Here is a 15,910-nt window from a genome sequence, read left to right on the forward strand (position 1 = left end):
CAAACGTATTTTTACACAAAATGTAAACATAAATGCATCAAAATCAGTTGGCTCTTAAGTTATCAGCCGGGCTCCAGTACGGTACTGAACATCAGGCAGTGAACGCACCACCGCTCAGGTAAAACTCTGAACTGAACCTGTCGCAGCTCGAACGTCGACAGAAAAAGGATCCTCGAAATATGTCAAGTCGATTTCACAATTGTTTCATGACGTTTGTGAAAGAAAACACGACAGACGGCGTGAACTGCAGTGACGTCAATAAATATATAAATCTGTTTATTTGTGCATGAACATAGTGTACAGAGGAATGTGGAGGTGTGTTGCTCCGTGATCGTTCAGGTCGCTCCTGTCGCTTCCTGCTGAGGAGGAAACACAAGATGAGAGGTTTTACTTTATTTTCTCACAAACGTGGAAATTTGGGCGTCAAGTGTTTTGTGAGGTCACAGTGACCTTTGGCCTTAAGTATCTAATCAATGTTTGTTCCCCTCGACTGCAGAAAAGCTGCATTCTAAGTTTTAATAGTTTTAATAATAATAATGAGTAATTCTAATTAAGTCTTTCAGACTCTTCACATGTTCGGACAACGATTGTGTCCGTGTCTTTACCTTGTCGAGTTCAGGAAACAGCTCCTGCACGGCGACGTCCAGCAGGACGTACGACATCTGACGAGAAACAGCAGAGGAAAAATTGTTATTAATAACTAGAAAATTGGACATACGAAGATTCCAAAGTTTGTTTTCAATCAGGTGCAGCTTCCAAGACTAACGACCCATAAAGTACAGTAAGGCCACGCCTCCAAATGTTTGTTCAGGCAATTACAGATAAACGTTGTGTGATATATAAAAATGGAAATAGAGGTTTTATTCGTGGCGATCCGGACATGGTTTGTACTGAGTTACACGAACGACGTTGCAACAGAAGCCCAAAACAGGATTTGCACAAAATCCAAAATGATGGAAACATTTCCACGTCCAACGGTTCACGAGCTACGGACGTTAGCGTTATTGCGTGTAAAACGCGTAATAACTGACCACACGGTGGAGCTATCGATACCATACTCTAATACTTAATGCACTTTCGCATGGGCCACCTGTCCATGAAGTATGAATACTTTGGGCCTTTTACTTTTTGAGATATTAACGTTAGAACATCGCTCCCATTGACTCTCCATGTTAAGTTTGAGTGCTCGGTGTGAACCTGAGCTCTGCGGGACGGGGAGGACGCTAAAACCTTTTTTAACATTCTGCGTAATTATGAATCTTCTGCGGGAAGAAGGAAGACGTTGATCCGTCATCGGTTCACCTGCTTGTTGAGCAGCGGCTGCTGGAACCCGTCGAACAGGAGCCGGACTCCTTCGTACTTCGCCTCCTCGCCGATACACTTCCCCACGAAGTCTGAAAACAAACACAAGTGAACTTTATTCTCGGGCTGCGACGAACCACTTTATTTTCATGATCGATTAATCTGACGATGGATTCTGTCTGGATTAATCGATTTAGTTGTTTGGTCCATAAAGTGTCACTGATGTTCTTCTCATTGATGTTTGTCAGGAAGTTTCCAGAAGGAAAACTTGAGTGAGGCTAATTTGATTTGCAGAACAGAAGAAAACGTTGAATTTGACCTGGTAAATACTTCATCATGTCGTCGAAAGTCCGCTTGGCTCGGACGTGTTTGTCCTCGGGGCTTCGCTCGTCACTGCTCTCACAGAAAACAGCGTCTGCAACAGGAAACAACGACAACGTCACAAGATTTAAACTTTTAGATTCCTCCTTTGTGACAAGGGAGCGTTTCCAACAGAAACAAGTACATGTGAAATACACTCCATCAACAGACGAGCAGACAGACGAGCAGACAGACAGACAGACGAACAGACAGACGAGCAGACAGAAGGACGGACGAGCAGACAGACAGACAGACGAACAGACAGACGAGCAGACAGAAGGACGGACGAGCAGACAGACAGACAGACGAGCAGACAGACGAGCAGACAGACAGACAGACGAACAGACAGACAGACAGACGAACAGACAGACAGACAGACGAGCAGACAGACGAGCAGACAGAAGGACGGACGAGCAGACAGACGAGCAGACAGAAGGACGGACGAGCAGACAGACGAGCAGACAGACGGACGGACGGACGGACGGACGGACAGACAGACAGACAGACGGACGGACGGACGGACAGACGAGCAGACAGACGAGCAGACAGAAGGACGGACGAGCAGACAGACGAGCAGACAGAAGGACGGACGAGCAGACAGACGAGCAGACAGACGGACGGACGGACGGACGGACGGACGGACAGACAGACAGACGGACGGACGGACGGACGGACGGACAGACGAGCAGACAGACGAGCAGACAGACGGACGGACGGACAGACAGACGGACGGACGGACAGACAGACAGAGACGAGCAGACAGAAGGATGGACGAGCAGACAGACGAGCAGACGGACGGACGGACGGACAGACGAGCAGACAGACGAGCAGACAGAAGGACGGACGAGCAGACAGACGAGCAGACAGAAGGACGGACGAGCAGACAGACGAGCAGACAGACGGACGGACGGACGGACGGACGGACGGACAGACAGACAGACGGACGGACGGACGGACGGACAGACGAGCAGACAGACGAGCAGACAGAAGGACGGACGAGCAGACAGACGAGCAGACAGACGGACGGACGGACGGACGGACGGACGGACAGACAGACAGACGGACGGACGGACGGACGGACAGACGAGCAGACAGACGGACGGACGGACAGACAGACGGACGGACGGACAGACAGACAGAGACGAGCAGACAGAAGGATGGACGAGCAGACAGACGAGCAGACGGACGGACGGACAGACAGACAGACAGACAGACAGACAGACAGACAGACGAGCAGACAGACGTTCCTCCTCACCTCTGAGCTGCGTGACGAGTGACACCATGCGATGCTCCTGCAGGATCTGCTCCAGCTTCCGCTGCGTGTACTGGTCCATCAAGGCCTCGAACGTGTTCTTCAGCAGGATTCTGCCGGCGGCCAGGAAGTGGTGCAGCCAGTCCGGCATGTGGAAAACCACCCGACCTGCCAATCACATCGTCAGGTTCAATCTGAAATTCGTCGTCTGAACAACCTCAGGTCTTCATCACAATGGACCTGCAGCATCTCTGAGACGTGTGAAAACTCTTCAGAGACTTGTTTCTGATTTCATTTGAACTTTGGAAGCGTGTAAACGTGGCGAGTTTAACGGACACGAGGAAGAAGAAGAGAGTTCCCGTCACTTACCGACATACATCATGTAGTCGTACATGCCGTGAACGGGGACCGGCTCCAGGAAGTAGTTGAGGTTGTGTCTCCTCTCCGAACTCTCCGACAGGTTTGCGTTGTTCCCGAACAGGTTGTTGAAGAGCTGGGGGAGAAACGTGGAACATTGGTTAACAACAGTCGGTCGTGTCGTGGGGCCGACGTCCAAGTCCAACGGGAGCTGCGACGAGAACACAGCTGATGATTCTATGTTTTATCAACTCCCGACCTTCTCAGCTCCGAGCCCAGCGGCTCCTCCCGGAGACGGGAATCTTTGGGGTTCACCCCCTAATCCATTATACCTCGGAAGCTCAGAAGTCGGGTTACCGTTCCATTGTAATCTCGCAACTTGGAATCACGACCTCGGAAATTGCAACTGGACTCGGAGATCCGAGTTCCGCGGTGAAATGGAACGCAGCGTCGCTGATGAGTCTGAAAATTCTGGTCGATGTAGTTTTTAATCGAACGGGAGAAACAGATTCTGGGGACCGTCGCTGCGTTCCATTGTACCTCTGAAGTCTGAGCTTTTTTCCCTGAATTCCAACTCGAGGTTGTGTAATTCCGTGTTCCGAGATTGTGACGGAACGATGAACCAGAGTTCCGAGGTCTGATCTGGGTTCACGCGTGTTCCTCGTCTGACGACCCACGTATCTTTTCAGGTTGTTGAGCACTGTCAGTGAGCAGCAGCGCCCCCTGCAGCGTCACGCCGCCATTAAGACTCTTAACAAACACTGCGTTGTCCCACTGACTCAACTGAAAGCTGGATATTACCCATGATCCTCTGCTTCATGACCCAAAGAGCTGCTGATGGAACAAATCCAACAAACTCTGTTCAGTTTTTCATGTTTTAACAGTTTTAATTCCAGATGAGGCTCCGCCCCCCACGTTCACAGTCACTGAACCTTCTTACTTACATTTTATTTATTTATTGTTAATTCCACGTGTTGTTGCCACAGTCTAAAGTTCCACATGTGAAGGATTAAACCCAAACCTTCCTCCTGCTCCTTCCCAGACTCACAGGCGACAAGCGCCTCATTAATCCAAACTGTTTTTTCCTGCAGAGAGAAAAACATGAAGGTCGTCACGGTAACGTTCGTCCCTGAAGCGCAGAGGAACAACTCCCCTCCCCAGGAAAAAACCTGATAAGAGGGAAACATAGCTCCTCCTCCAACAGCTAATCAAAGTTCCTCCGGATGAAGTTTTGTTTATCCCTTGGATTTTTGAATCAGTAACAGATCCTGAACCTGAACTCTCGGAAACACAACTGTGAGTTTAAACTTGAACTAAAGAAACTTAAAGAAGAGTTTCTGACACTGATGCTGTTGAAGATGTTCTCAACAGAAACTCTACAAACTGTGAAGTGAAATAAATAAACCAAAAATAAATAACCATCATAAAACATAAAAACATCATCATCAGGTAAACGGACCAGAACCAGCAGAGGCCACAAAACTTTGTCTGGACTGAATCTTTGTGCTGGAATATTATGGAAGATTAACGCACGTTTCTTCTTCGTGTAAAGTGAAATAAGTGAAATATTTAAATGAGCACTGTTATAAAAAAATTATAATAATTTCTGTTTAATAATCTAGACTCTTGTTCAAACACATCTTATATTTTATATTAGTATTTATCAGGTTATCGTTTCGACTGTTTGCAGCTTTGTTCACGTCTCATTGGTCAGAATCAGGTTAAAATTGTGGGCGTGGCTTCTCGTCTACTTAAGGCTGCTCATTCTTTCATCTCAGTCGGAAAACCGAAGAATTAACTCGACGTGTTTTGTTTCATTATTCTGAAGCGACCAACTTTCATTTTCAAACTGGCGGAAACCGGCTCCGTGACGCTCTGATGATGGCGGGTCAGCGAACGCGGCAGAGGAAGCACCACCGAGTTGTGGTTTTTCCGCGAGACGTTACGAAACTGGTGTTTCACAAGCGTCCGGTGTCGCTTCACCTTCTTGTTGTTCTCTGCCGTGGGACTGAGGATGGTCAGCTCGGGTCGGCTGGGTTTGGGTTTGGGCGACTCGCAGGAGTTGAACAGACTCTGGATGAACGGCTCCAGGTTCTGTCCTCTCTGGAGAGAAAACACACAAGACGATTCATCACGTCATCGTCGTCACAGACGATGCCAACGAGGCGGTCGACAGGTTTCCACCTCGTCCTCATTGTGTTGTCAATAAACAGATGCACTTTAAAGACTCACCTCTTTTATCAGCTTCCCCGGTACGGACTTGAAAATCTTCCCTGCAAAACAAAGACTCAGATCAACAAACAGACTTACATTTTTAAAAAATGTTGTCACTGGCTCTTGTGTGAATGTATTGATACGCAACGAGCTGAGTTTGCTGATATATAAGAGTATATATGATGTATTTATATATATATATATATATATATATATATATATATATATATATATATATATATATAACTGTAGTTAAGGTGGAGTTCGTATCATCACAGTGAGGATCAGGAGAATCTGTCCCGAACCTGTTCTTTTCATTTTTTCTTGTTTAAATCAAAATACTCAATATAATAACTAATGAGCGTCTCGTCAGGACGAAATGAGCATTCGATCGATACGAACCCAGGTTGACGTCAGGAAGCATCCGGTCCAGGAACTGAGACTCAACGCTGTGAGGAGACAGGAAGTCCGCCAACAGCTGACTGTTACTGAGCTCCGGGTGCTGCACGAGTCTCTGAACACACACACACACACACACACACACACACACACACACACACACACACACACACACACACACACACACACACACACACACACACACACACACACACACACACACACACACACACACACACACACACACACACACACACACACACACACACACACAAAGATGAAAATAAAGATGGACGACATCCTGATCGCCCCCTGGTGTCTGGCTGCAGCCAAAAACGTAAATGTAGTAATTTACTGTCCCAGTTAAATACCTGCAGATACTCCTCAAACTCTTCCCTCTTTGACGTGAGGAATTCATAATTCTTTGGTCCGATGATTCGTTTGGAGGGAAGCTGAGCATCTGCAAATGTACCTGAAAAAACAAACAAACAGAAGAAACCTTCACCTGCGGCTCAGGGAGGAAAAATTAATCTTGGGACATTTTTAAATGACGACGTTTACCGTGGAATTCTGTGAGTTTGGATTCGAGAACGTAGAACTCCAGGTATCTTCTGAAGACCGACCACTTCTCCGTTTCATGACCAGCGGCTGCAGGAGGAGAAGAAATAAGAAAAGTCAGGAACAGTGTCTGGTTCTGATCCAAGACGTGAACATTCGGCTGCAGTTTTCCCTCCATCCTCCGCTCACCTTGCTTCCTGTCGTTGCGTTCCACGTCGATGCAGAACACGGGGACCCGCTCCCTCTTTGCCTCGTCGTCGTAGCTGTCGATGTACGGGATGGTGATGCTCCAGGCCGACAGGTTCCTCTGGGTGCCCACCGCGCTCGCTGGCTCGGCGGGGGAGTCGTCCTCCATCACCATGGTCGCCTCCTCCACCTGCAACGACCAGAAACAAAAAATACATCTCAGTTTATCCAAAATAACAAATAACAAAGTTGTGTTGTGAAGAAAACAGCTCTGATCGGCAGGACTGAACGCGACGCTCACCACATCGTCGTCCATGTCGCCCATGGCGCCGGGTGGCAGCATGGCACCCTCCATGGTCGTGCTCCTGAACACACCTTTGATTTTGCTGCCGATTCTGCTGATCCCGAACGTCTCGCCTCGTTTTGACGGGTTTCTGGAAGGAACAGGGAAACGCCCTCAGACGGATTTGCTCGTGAAGGCGATACGCTGATACTCTGGAGAGTGACGCTCTCGACTCTCGGCGCTCCAGAGAGTCGACGCTCTACAGTGTCGAGAGTGTCGCTCCGTCATCGAGCTCAACGGGAAACATGGCAGCCGAGTGTCTGATGGATCTGATCGTCCCTATCACCAACCTGTTGATTCTTGAGTTCCTGGTCAGAGACTCTGCTCCTCGCAGCAGGTGCCTGAAGTACTGAACAAAAAAAAAACATGTTTGAAGTAAACTACAAGCATCTCAAACAACTTCAACCAAATGTACGTTGCTTCTTTTCGACACCGATACAGACGAACACAAGTCGGGTGAAGTTCTTACTTCGTCACTGTGACAGAACATCGGGGTGAAAACTCTCTCCAGCAGCGACAGGACGTGTTCGTACGCCTCAAACAGGCAGTGCATGGTCTGCAGCTTCACCACGCCGCTGTACGGCCCTGTGACAACTGAGAGGGGGGAGACGGTAACTCTACGTGTCATCAGGCGCAGACACATGAACTCTGGATGAAACTGTCCGTGTCAACATTCACACTGCCTTCACGTGGTACCGGAATTATGGCAAATACCAGTTTTGCCGACTTGTAAATTGCAGTTCCCGAGTTGGGGGCTGAACATGATTTTAATCTGTAATCTATGTTCACCTAACTTCATATAGACCAATGATATTTATGGTTCTGTCCATAACAAACAGACGACAGTCAGTTATCGCCATCAGCCATTTCGCCATTTTTCAATTCCTTCCGACAACAAAGCACTTGTACCAAGTAATTCCCATAATTCCGACTTCACAAGTGGGAAGTAGGATCTTTTCCAACTGGCGCATGAAGGCAGCGTTAGTCTGTGCATGAACGCCACCGTGAGTTTTCTTTGAAGGATTCATCAGAAACTCAAACACGCAGGACATCACAGTCATAATAATTACTCTGGTCGTCTTACTGTTCCTGATCTCGTCCACGATGAACGGGTCGAAGCTGATCTTGTCGATGCTCTCGTCCAGGCAGTACGTCTCGTAGATGTGCAGCACCTCGCCGTGCAAACGCCGCAGCTCCGCGTCGCTCAGCTCCGGACTCAGGATCTTATCGTTGAACTCCTCTGGAGGAGGAAACACGTCAGGGAAGTTCAAACGCAGAGGCACAGATGAAATGATGTCACCTGAACATTACCTTACCGATGAATCTGTCAGACACTGATATTGACTGTGTGTGTGGGACGGTTCTCTTACCCACAGCGAGGCAGAACTGCAGCACGTGCACAGCTCCTTCCTGCTTCAGGAAGTTCATGAAGCGAAAGAGGAGATCCTGCTGATCCCGGATCTGCCTCAGCTCCAACTTCAGCACCTGCACGAGGACGACGCTCGTTACAGACGACGATGACCAAGAGGTGGACCCAGATTCCTCAGGGAGATACTCACCGACGGCTTCTTGTTGCTGACGTCGGCGTATTTCTGTAGAAATGGAACCAGGGGGGACGCCGGCTCGGAGGCTGGTTCAGGCTGGAGACGACAATGGACGATATTTATTGCGTTGTCTCTTCTTTTTTATTAATGATTGTATATCCAGTTTTAAGAACTTTTCATAAAAGGCGACGTCACTTACCGGAGTGTCGTCAACAAACATGAGCACCATGAGGTTCACGGTGTCCTGGAAATCAAACATAATCATCACGTCCTGATTGAGCTGCACATAAATGTTCCAGGTGAGTTCTGCATTCGGATTTAATAAATGAACAATCCTCCTTGTGTAATTATCTTATCTCCACACTATCCTTTTCCACCAACAGGGAACAAGACTCAGTTCCAAAAACTTTGAACCGTTTCGACCGAATAGAAACTGCTTCAGAAGCTGAAGTTGGATCATTCCTTACACTGTGGACACACGTGATCCTGATGTACTCACGGGATCAGCCATGAAGTCCATGGTCGGCAGGATGACGGACCCGGCCATCACCTCACGCAGCAGCAGAGCCAGAGACCTGAACCCAGACAAAGAGGGCGGTTACGACCGTCACCTGTCAGGTGAGGGACTTTCTGATTCTGAGCTCCGTCCGTCCTACCTGCAGTCCGTGGCTTTGGGAGGCATGACGTAGGGGAACAGCATCTCAGTCAGTTTTCTCAGGTAGAACAGTTCATCCTTCCGGCTGCGCAGGGCGACGTGGAGGTCGGCGCCGTATTCGTCCAGCGCCGCCTGCTGGAGACTCTCCACACTATTCACTGCAGAAGAACAAACACGAAACGCTGTAAAACCAAAGCTGTAGCAACAGCAACCGTAGCCACAGCAGATATGTGGATATAACCTGAAACTTAACCAGGTTATATGTTGATGTTACTAAACCTGTCACCATGTCACTGGGCCTTGAAAATTGTAAAGAAATGTTAACGAATCATTGAATCAGCAGTTTGCTGTTGCGCTCATTGAGACGATCTCTGTCGATGCACCAACAAACCTTTTCCTCGAGCTTTTGTGATAATTTCAATGTGCTTCATCGCGGCTTTCATGACTTTGTCTGCAAACACCGCCGGGACGTCGACCTGCAAGGAAAAAGTTTGGGAAATTTAGTTCAACGATATACTGAAGTGCGACAAATCGTATTCTAGTCACGCAACAACGTGCATTTGACTTTTGAGAGAGTTTGAGCTTCACCTTCTGAGCTCGGCGGACGAGCACCGAGGCAAAGAAGCGAAAGGTCATCCTCAGTTCGTCCACACAAGCCTCGTCGTCTGTGATGTCCCTGAAAACCCAGAGGAGCGAGTTTAAAAACAAAAACAGCTTCCCACTTTTTCTTCGGACAGTAAACCTCTACGTGGGTTTTCTCATACCTGTACCAGGGGTACACAAAGTTCTCCAGAACCAACTCGAACACCTGCAGGAGGAGGACGAATAGATACAGGTCAGATAATCATCAAGTCTGGAAAAGAACTTGGTTTTACAGAAACACACGATGATGAAAGTCCACATGTTCGTTTCTTAGGTAAATGTCATAAGACGACAGATTAAAGGTCGAGTTAGGGCCGGACGATACGGCCTATAAATAATATCACAATATATATTTTAGTTTTATCGCGATACACAATATATATCGCAATATTTTTAAATCTCCTCTAAAGTACAGTTTCATAAATGCACAATTTAACCCTGTGATGCAGACAATCATACTGGTGTAACGATTATAGTCGTCCCTGAAACCCACGTCTGTATCAAAACATTCTTTAATCTTAATTATTATTGATTAACGGTTTCTATTGGGACAATTTTTAAACTTCAAAGCAAGTCTTATGCCGGCGCCTTTACAACATTCGTGACAATTTGTAGTCGCGGTATTAATTCACCGTATGTGCAACAAGCCGCGATACATCGAATATGTACGAGATACTGCTCCACCCCTACGTCGAGTCTGTGCTTTTCAGTCATTTTGTCTCATTTGTGGCTCAATGTTAGATTCACATACGTAGACGGACGGAGCCTCACGTTCGAGCTTTGCATACATTTTTTGCCTGATTCAAGAAAGTACGTGGGCGGGGATGGTTACATTGTTTGAAACGTATCTCTTTTCGTACATAAAGGCATGAATGATCCTTAACAGTCACATTTATCTTCCTGAATAATGAATAACAACATTTTAGGATAAAACTGTTGGCGTTAACATCCATCGAGGTACCTCTGCTACCGAGGCATCCACGTTTGAATGAACCTTCAGGTCCAACCACGGCTGATAATTCTCAAGGAGCAGTGTCGGCCTGCAGAGAACAACAAAAAATGTATGCACATTATCAGCGCATGCTTATTTAATTTCCTCAGGATCAATAACTCATGTATATAAGTATGTGTGTGTATATATATATATATATATATGTATATACAGTGAACATACCGGTGGCGTTTGCACTTGACCTTCCCGCACACGGCGCAGCTGTTGCCCAGAGGAAACAACTCCTGCTGCTGCAGCTGCTGGAGGAGGAAACAAACAACAACATAAGTATCCACCAGTTTCCTTTAACAATATCAATAACTATAATCAGTGAAAACATCTGTGAAATGCAAACAAACTGGACTATTAAACCAAGAAGACATTTATTTGTTTATTCCGGAGTCTGATTTACTTTGTTCCTGGTCTTGATGGTGAAGAGGATGTTTGGGAGCAGAGACTCGGGTCCGAGGGAGCAATAGAAAGTGACGACTCCAGCTAGGAACGACCAGAAGAGCATCAGGATGTGGATGTACCTGGAGGAAGATTTGGTACACAGCATTAAAATCGGACGTGTAGACCTCATCCTCTGAAACGTTGTCAAATTATTAGTGCAGCAGTATTATTGAAAATCCAATGTTAGGTCTGTTTCTGTGCTACTTTAAAAAATGTTATGTTAGAAAAGAAAAATTCAGAAGTTGTTGTGTATTGTGTTTTGCCCCCAGCCAGCAGGGGGTGCTGCCGCTCGTGCCTACATCACCGCACTCAGCTCATCGGGTTTTGAAAGAGCTGCACGCGGACACACCACCTCCTGCTGCAGGTGAACACACACATCACGTGACCCCCTCACCTGTTGAACAGCACCGTCACCAGTGCCATGCTCAGCAGCAGGAAGCAGAAGAGCGGGTACTGGCGTCCGGCTTCGGCCAGCGCGTCGACCTTCAGCCCCCGTTTCAGATCCTCCACCAGCCCGAAGAAACCCGCCATCCTGTCAGCCAGAGACACGCTCCATGAGCCGCCACACACTCTCCACTTCCGACTGTCGAGCCAGTCGCTTGAGTAACTTTTAAGTTAGCTTCCACAGTTAGCCACAACGTTAGACACAACAGTTAACTACAAGAGTTAACTACAACAGTTAGCTACAAGAGTTAGCCACAGCAGTTAACTAGAACAGTTAGCTACAAGAGTTAACTACAACAGTTAGCCACAACAGTTAACTACAACAGTTAGCTACAAGAATTAACTACAACAGTTAGCCAGAACAGTTAACTACAACAGTTAGCTACAAGAGTTAGCTACAAGAGTTAACTAGAACAGTTAACTACAACAGTTAGCTACAAGAGTTAGCTACAAGAGTTAACTAGAACAGTTAGCTACAACAGTTAACTACAACAGTTAACTACAAGAGTTAGCCACACAGTTAGCTACAACAGTTAGCTACAACAGTTAGCTGTAAGAGTTAGCTACAGGAGTTAAGTAGAACAGTTAGCTACAAGAGTTAACTACAACAGTTAACTACAAGAGTTAGCCACACAGTTAGCTATAAGAGTTAGCCACAACAGTTAGCTATAAGAGTTAGCCACAACAGTTAGCTATAAGAGTTAGCCACAACAGTTAGCTACAACAGTTAGCTATAAGAGTTAGCCACAACAGTTAGCTACAACAGTTAGCTATAAGAGTTAGCCACAACAGTTAGCTATAAGAGTTAGCCACAACAGTTAGCTACAACAGTTAGCTATAAGAGTTAGCCACAACAGTTAGCTACAACAGTTAGCTATAAGAGTTAGCCACAACAGTTAGCTATAAGAGTTAGCCACAACAGTTAGCTATAAGAGTTAGCCCGCCGGGTGGTGTTAGTGAGTTTAGCTTAACGGTTAACTTAGTTGATCAGGTTAAATAAAACTCACTGCGACGATCGGATCCTAAAATAAGTTTTTCACCGAACAAAACTCATCGTCACCCGCCAGAGGTTCGACCCTCGACCCGCCTGACGTCAAACCCGAATCCGAGTCCCAAAGTTTCTACTTCATGTTTCCCGTTTGTCAGAAAGTCCCGTCGACTTCCTTGACAGATGGAATGTCGTCTAATCCCGGCGGCGGCGGTTGCCAGATCTGTGCACGGAATCACGTAATCCACAACTTGTTGAAGGTCTAAACAAGGACCAAACAACGGGTTGTTTGAAAAAGGCAGTTTGACAACAACAACAACAACAACAACAACAACAACAACAACAAGGGGCTCTGATGAAAACTCTGAGCTTTGAGTATCGGTTATCCTTTCCATTCCAGATTCTGAGTTGCTGTGTGTACGCAGGATGTATCATAGTGGAAGTTGCATCTGAAATTAAATAATTGTTTCATTCTTGTTTTTGTGACAAAATGAATCGTTTGCTGAATGAAAACCCCTCAGAGACTTCGTGGGGAAACAAACAGCGCACCAGAGAGAAGGGTCTTTTTCCTGAGCAGACCTGGCAACCCTTAATCCAAGTGACGCCACTTCCGTTTTCCATCGCAGTCGAGGTTTACAGCGTCGGTGAAGAAGACCGCGAATATTACGAACCGATTAATCAGCAGACTTGAGATTTACAAATACATACAAGTTGATCTGTTTTATTCTAGTCATGTTTTTTATTTTCATAAATGTGGAATTGAAAATATCTAATTGCTGCTTTTTATTTCTGGTGTTCACCAAATTAAAGTCAATTTTCATATATTTTACTACAAAACCTAGAATTATCTAGAAAATTCTTAAATTTATTAACATTCAACCTTTCCCTGCTGAATAAAATAATTATGCAAAATTTATTAATGAGACCTCAAACCTGAAATCCCCAAAAACTATCACAAATACAAAATATGTATAAGGAATCAGGAATGAATTATTAATATATGTTCTTGTACCATTGTAAATTAAATGTTAGGCCTTTTTAAGGGAACTTCATTATGTGTCGATCTCTATTGTACCATGTTTAGATAAAATATAAAACAATAAAGTTATAGAGCTGCACATATTGATTATGTACAGTGAAGGACTTTCACTGGCTGTACAATTAAAAAAACAACACAACAAAGGTCGAAGTCAGTAACTTTATTAGAAAAATAGGTTTAACTCACCTCACTGTACAGTATAAAACAATTCATTTGCAAAAATGCAAACACACTTATTAGCAAAAAAAAAAAATCATCCTCGACCCTTAGAAATGCTGAACCGACAATAAGAGTCGATGAAAAACAACTCATCAGGCTCTTTATTCACAAACTGGGCAAGAAGAAGAAAAATAATAAAAGAAGCTGCACAATCTTTTTTGTAAAGTGAAGAACGAGTCGAACACGAGTCCGAAATGTCCCCAACAAAAAAAGGACTGATGTTTGAAAAATAGCTTTTAAAGGAGAGAAATCCAACCTCAAGACACGACTCACGGTTTAAATACAACAACAATTACCCTGCGTTCCATCACACCTCAGAGGTCAGAACTCAGGTTTATCGTTCCAGAATGATCTCGGAACTACGACATCTGAGTCGGAGGGGCGACCCCCGACTTCTAGGGTCGGAGTTCCGAGGTGTAATGGAACGCAGCATTAATTCAGAAAGATACTTCAAACTATAAAACTTACTGTGACTTCCTCAAATTTCCCAGAATACCTTCTGCCGTGCCCCCGGAGGAGAGCTAATGGATTGATAATTTTCTTTTGTGAAGTGCAGGACGGCGACGCCCCCTAAACCCGACTGTAAATATTTGACATCGTTTAAAAGAACGAGTCTGATGATTTTCTGTATTTTGACTCACTGTAGCACCGACAGAGGATTCATCCGCTGCTGAAAACAGTCCCTCAGCAAATGGACTATTTCCTCCTTTTTTTTTTCATTGAAAAAATTACAAAAGAATTATTGTAAAAAATTACAATAAAAATGTAATATTTGTGAGCTGATTTTTTCAGTGAGTTTGTGGCTGAACACAGAACAACATCAGACTGGTTAGATGTTAAAATGACTCTTGCGTATTTCATTTTAATAATTATTAGCAGTGGGTCGATCTAGTAGAGCGAGTACAAGATTCCCGATACCAATATATATATATATATATATATATCTGTCAATGATTCCTAAAATGTCGTTATCAACCTTTATGACAGAAATTCAATGGAGTCTTGACATTTTGTTTAACCATTAACTTTTTCATAAATAACTATAAATTGAAAAATAGTTACAAATACGACCAAATAAATTGAATTTGAATTAAGAAAAGAAACATTTATTTGACCTAAAAATGTAAAAACAAATGCACATTTAAAGGCTCATATCTGTTGGCCCATAACATCGGTCGGCCTCTAAACATATCGGCCGATACCGACGTGTCTGCGAAACGATAATATCGGCCGATATTATCAGTCGGGCTCTAGTATCTAGTATCTGTGTTTTCAGGATGGATCTTTGCTCCTTAACTTCTTCACATTACAACGCGAAAACTGAGTGAAAACATGATTCGACACCGGTTTACAGGAAATGGTTTGTCACGACCACGTACAGTTTTACAGCATGATGTAAAGGGGACGAGAGTTGTTTTTTTTCTTTTCTTCCAGACCTGCTCTGAGACTTGTAAAACTAAAAAGACAATGCGTCGCTGAATGTTCCGGGACATCACTTCGTCAAACAAAAAACACTAAAATTAAAACAAAACGTTCCCGTCATGGAAGACGACTGTGGTTTCCAAGTTATTTGAGATTTTTTTACAGAGAAAAATAAAAAGCTAGAAAACAATGTCTCGTCGTCGTTCAGTTCTTTTCTAAGCATCGTTCAGTTGAGCTGCAGCTTGCGTCACGTCTAACCACACACTGGACATAAAGATGGACGACGCGTCTCCACTTCCTAAAAAATGAAGCTAAAATATGTCGCATACGGGCGCCATCTTGTAATGGTGACCTTGGAGTAGCGCCGCAGTATAGAGGTCCCTCCCACACACGCGTTTGACCAATTACAACCGCTCTCAATTTGACTACTTTTGATCTTTTTTTGTTTGGTCCATGTCCCATTTGCTAACATGGAGGGGGCGGGGCTTATGACCTGTACTGCAGCCAGACACCAGGGGGCGATCAGTATGATTTGACCTTAC

The 15,910-nt window shown here is 45.1% G+C and overlaps 1 protein-coding gene across 5 annotated transcripts; it reads right to left on the bottom strand.

The window, feature by feature from the left end:
- Positions 1-245: 245 nt before the first annotated feature.
- On the bottom strand, positions 246-12,900 carry snx14 (sorting nexin 14). 5 transcript variants are annotated; one of them, XM_035617243.2, is made up of 29 exons: positions 12,708-12,895; positions 11,651-11,788; positions 11,216-11,336; positions 10,987-11,060; positions 10,774-10,852; positions 9,935-9,978; positions 9,759-9,846; positions 9,562-9,646; positions 9,172-9,328; positions 9,015-9,090; positions 8,715-8,759; positions 8,531-8,611; positions 8,342-8,456; positions 8,056-8,211; positions 7,441-7,565; positions 7,262-7,320; positions 6,930-7,062; positions 6,632-6,818; positions 6,446-6,532; positions 6,256-6,356; positions 5,888-5,999; positions 5,504-5,544; positions 5,255-5,374; positions 3,284-3,407; positions 2,918-3,082; positions 1,622-1,717; positions 1,303-1,394; positions 606-662; positions 246-359 (listed from the first exon to the last, which is right to left on the bottom strand). In XM_035617243.2, the coding sequence occupies exons 2-29, from the start codon at positions 11,785-11,787 to the stop codon at positions 336-338; spliced, it is 2,781 nt and encodes a 926-aa protein (XP_035473136.2). In that variant the 5' UTR covers position 11,788; positions 12,708-12,895; the 3' UTR covers positions 246-335. The 5 variants fall into 5 exon arrangements, with proteins under 5 accessions (XP_035473136.2, XP_035473135.2, XP_035473134.2 ...); XM_035617242.2 differs by having other exon boundaries at positions 246-356; positions 10,987-11,063; positions 12,708-12,894; XM_035617241.2 differs by having other exon boundaries at positions 10,987-11,063; positions 12,708-12,894.
- Between the last annotated feature and the right edge of the window lie 3,010 nt (positions 12,901-15,910).

Source organism: Scophthalmus maximus, chromosome 18 (assembly GCF_022379125.1).
Source record: "Scophthalmus maximus strain ysfricsl-2021 chromosome 18, ASM2237912v1, whole genome shotgun sequence".
NCBI lineage: Eukaryota > Metazoa > Chordata > Actinopteri > Pleuronectiformes > Scophthalmidae > Scophthalmus > Scophthalmus maximus.

Coding starts and splice junctions, on each gene's coding strand:
- snx14 (XM_035617241.2), bottom strand. CDS start 11,787: ATGGCGGGTTTCTTCGGGCTGGTGGAGGATCTGAAACGGGGGCTGAAG. Junction 6,533..6,631: donor ACGCAACGACAGGAAGCAAG/GTGAGCGGAGGA, acceptor CTCCTCCTGCAG/CCGCTGGTCATGAAACGGAG. Junction 5,545..5,887: donor GCTTCCTGACGTCAACCTGG/GTTCGTATCGAT, acceptor TTTGTTTTGCAG/GGAAGATTTTCAAGTCCGTA.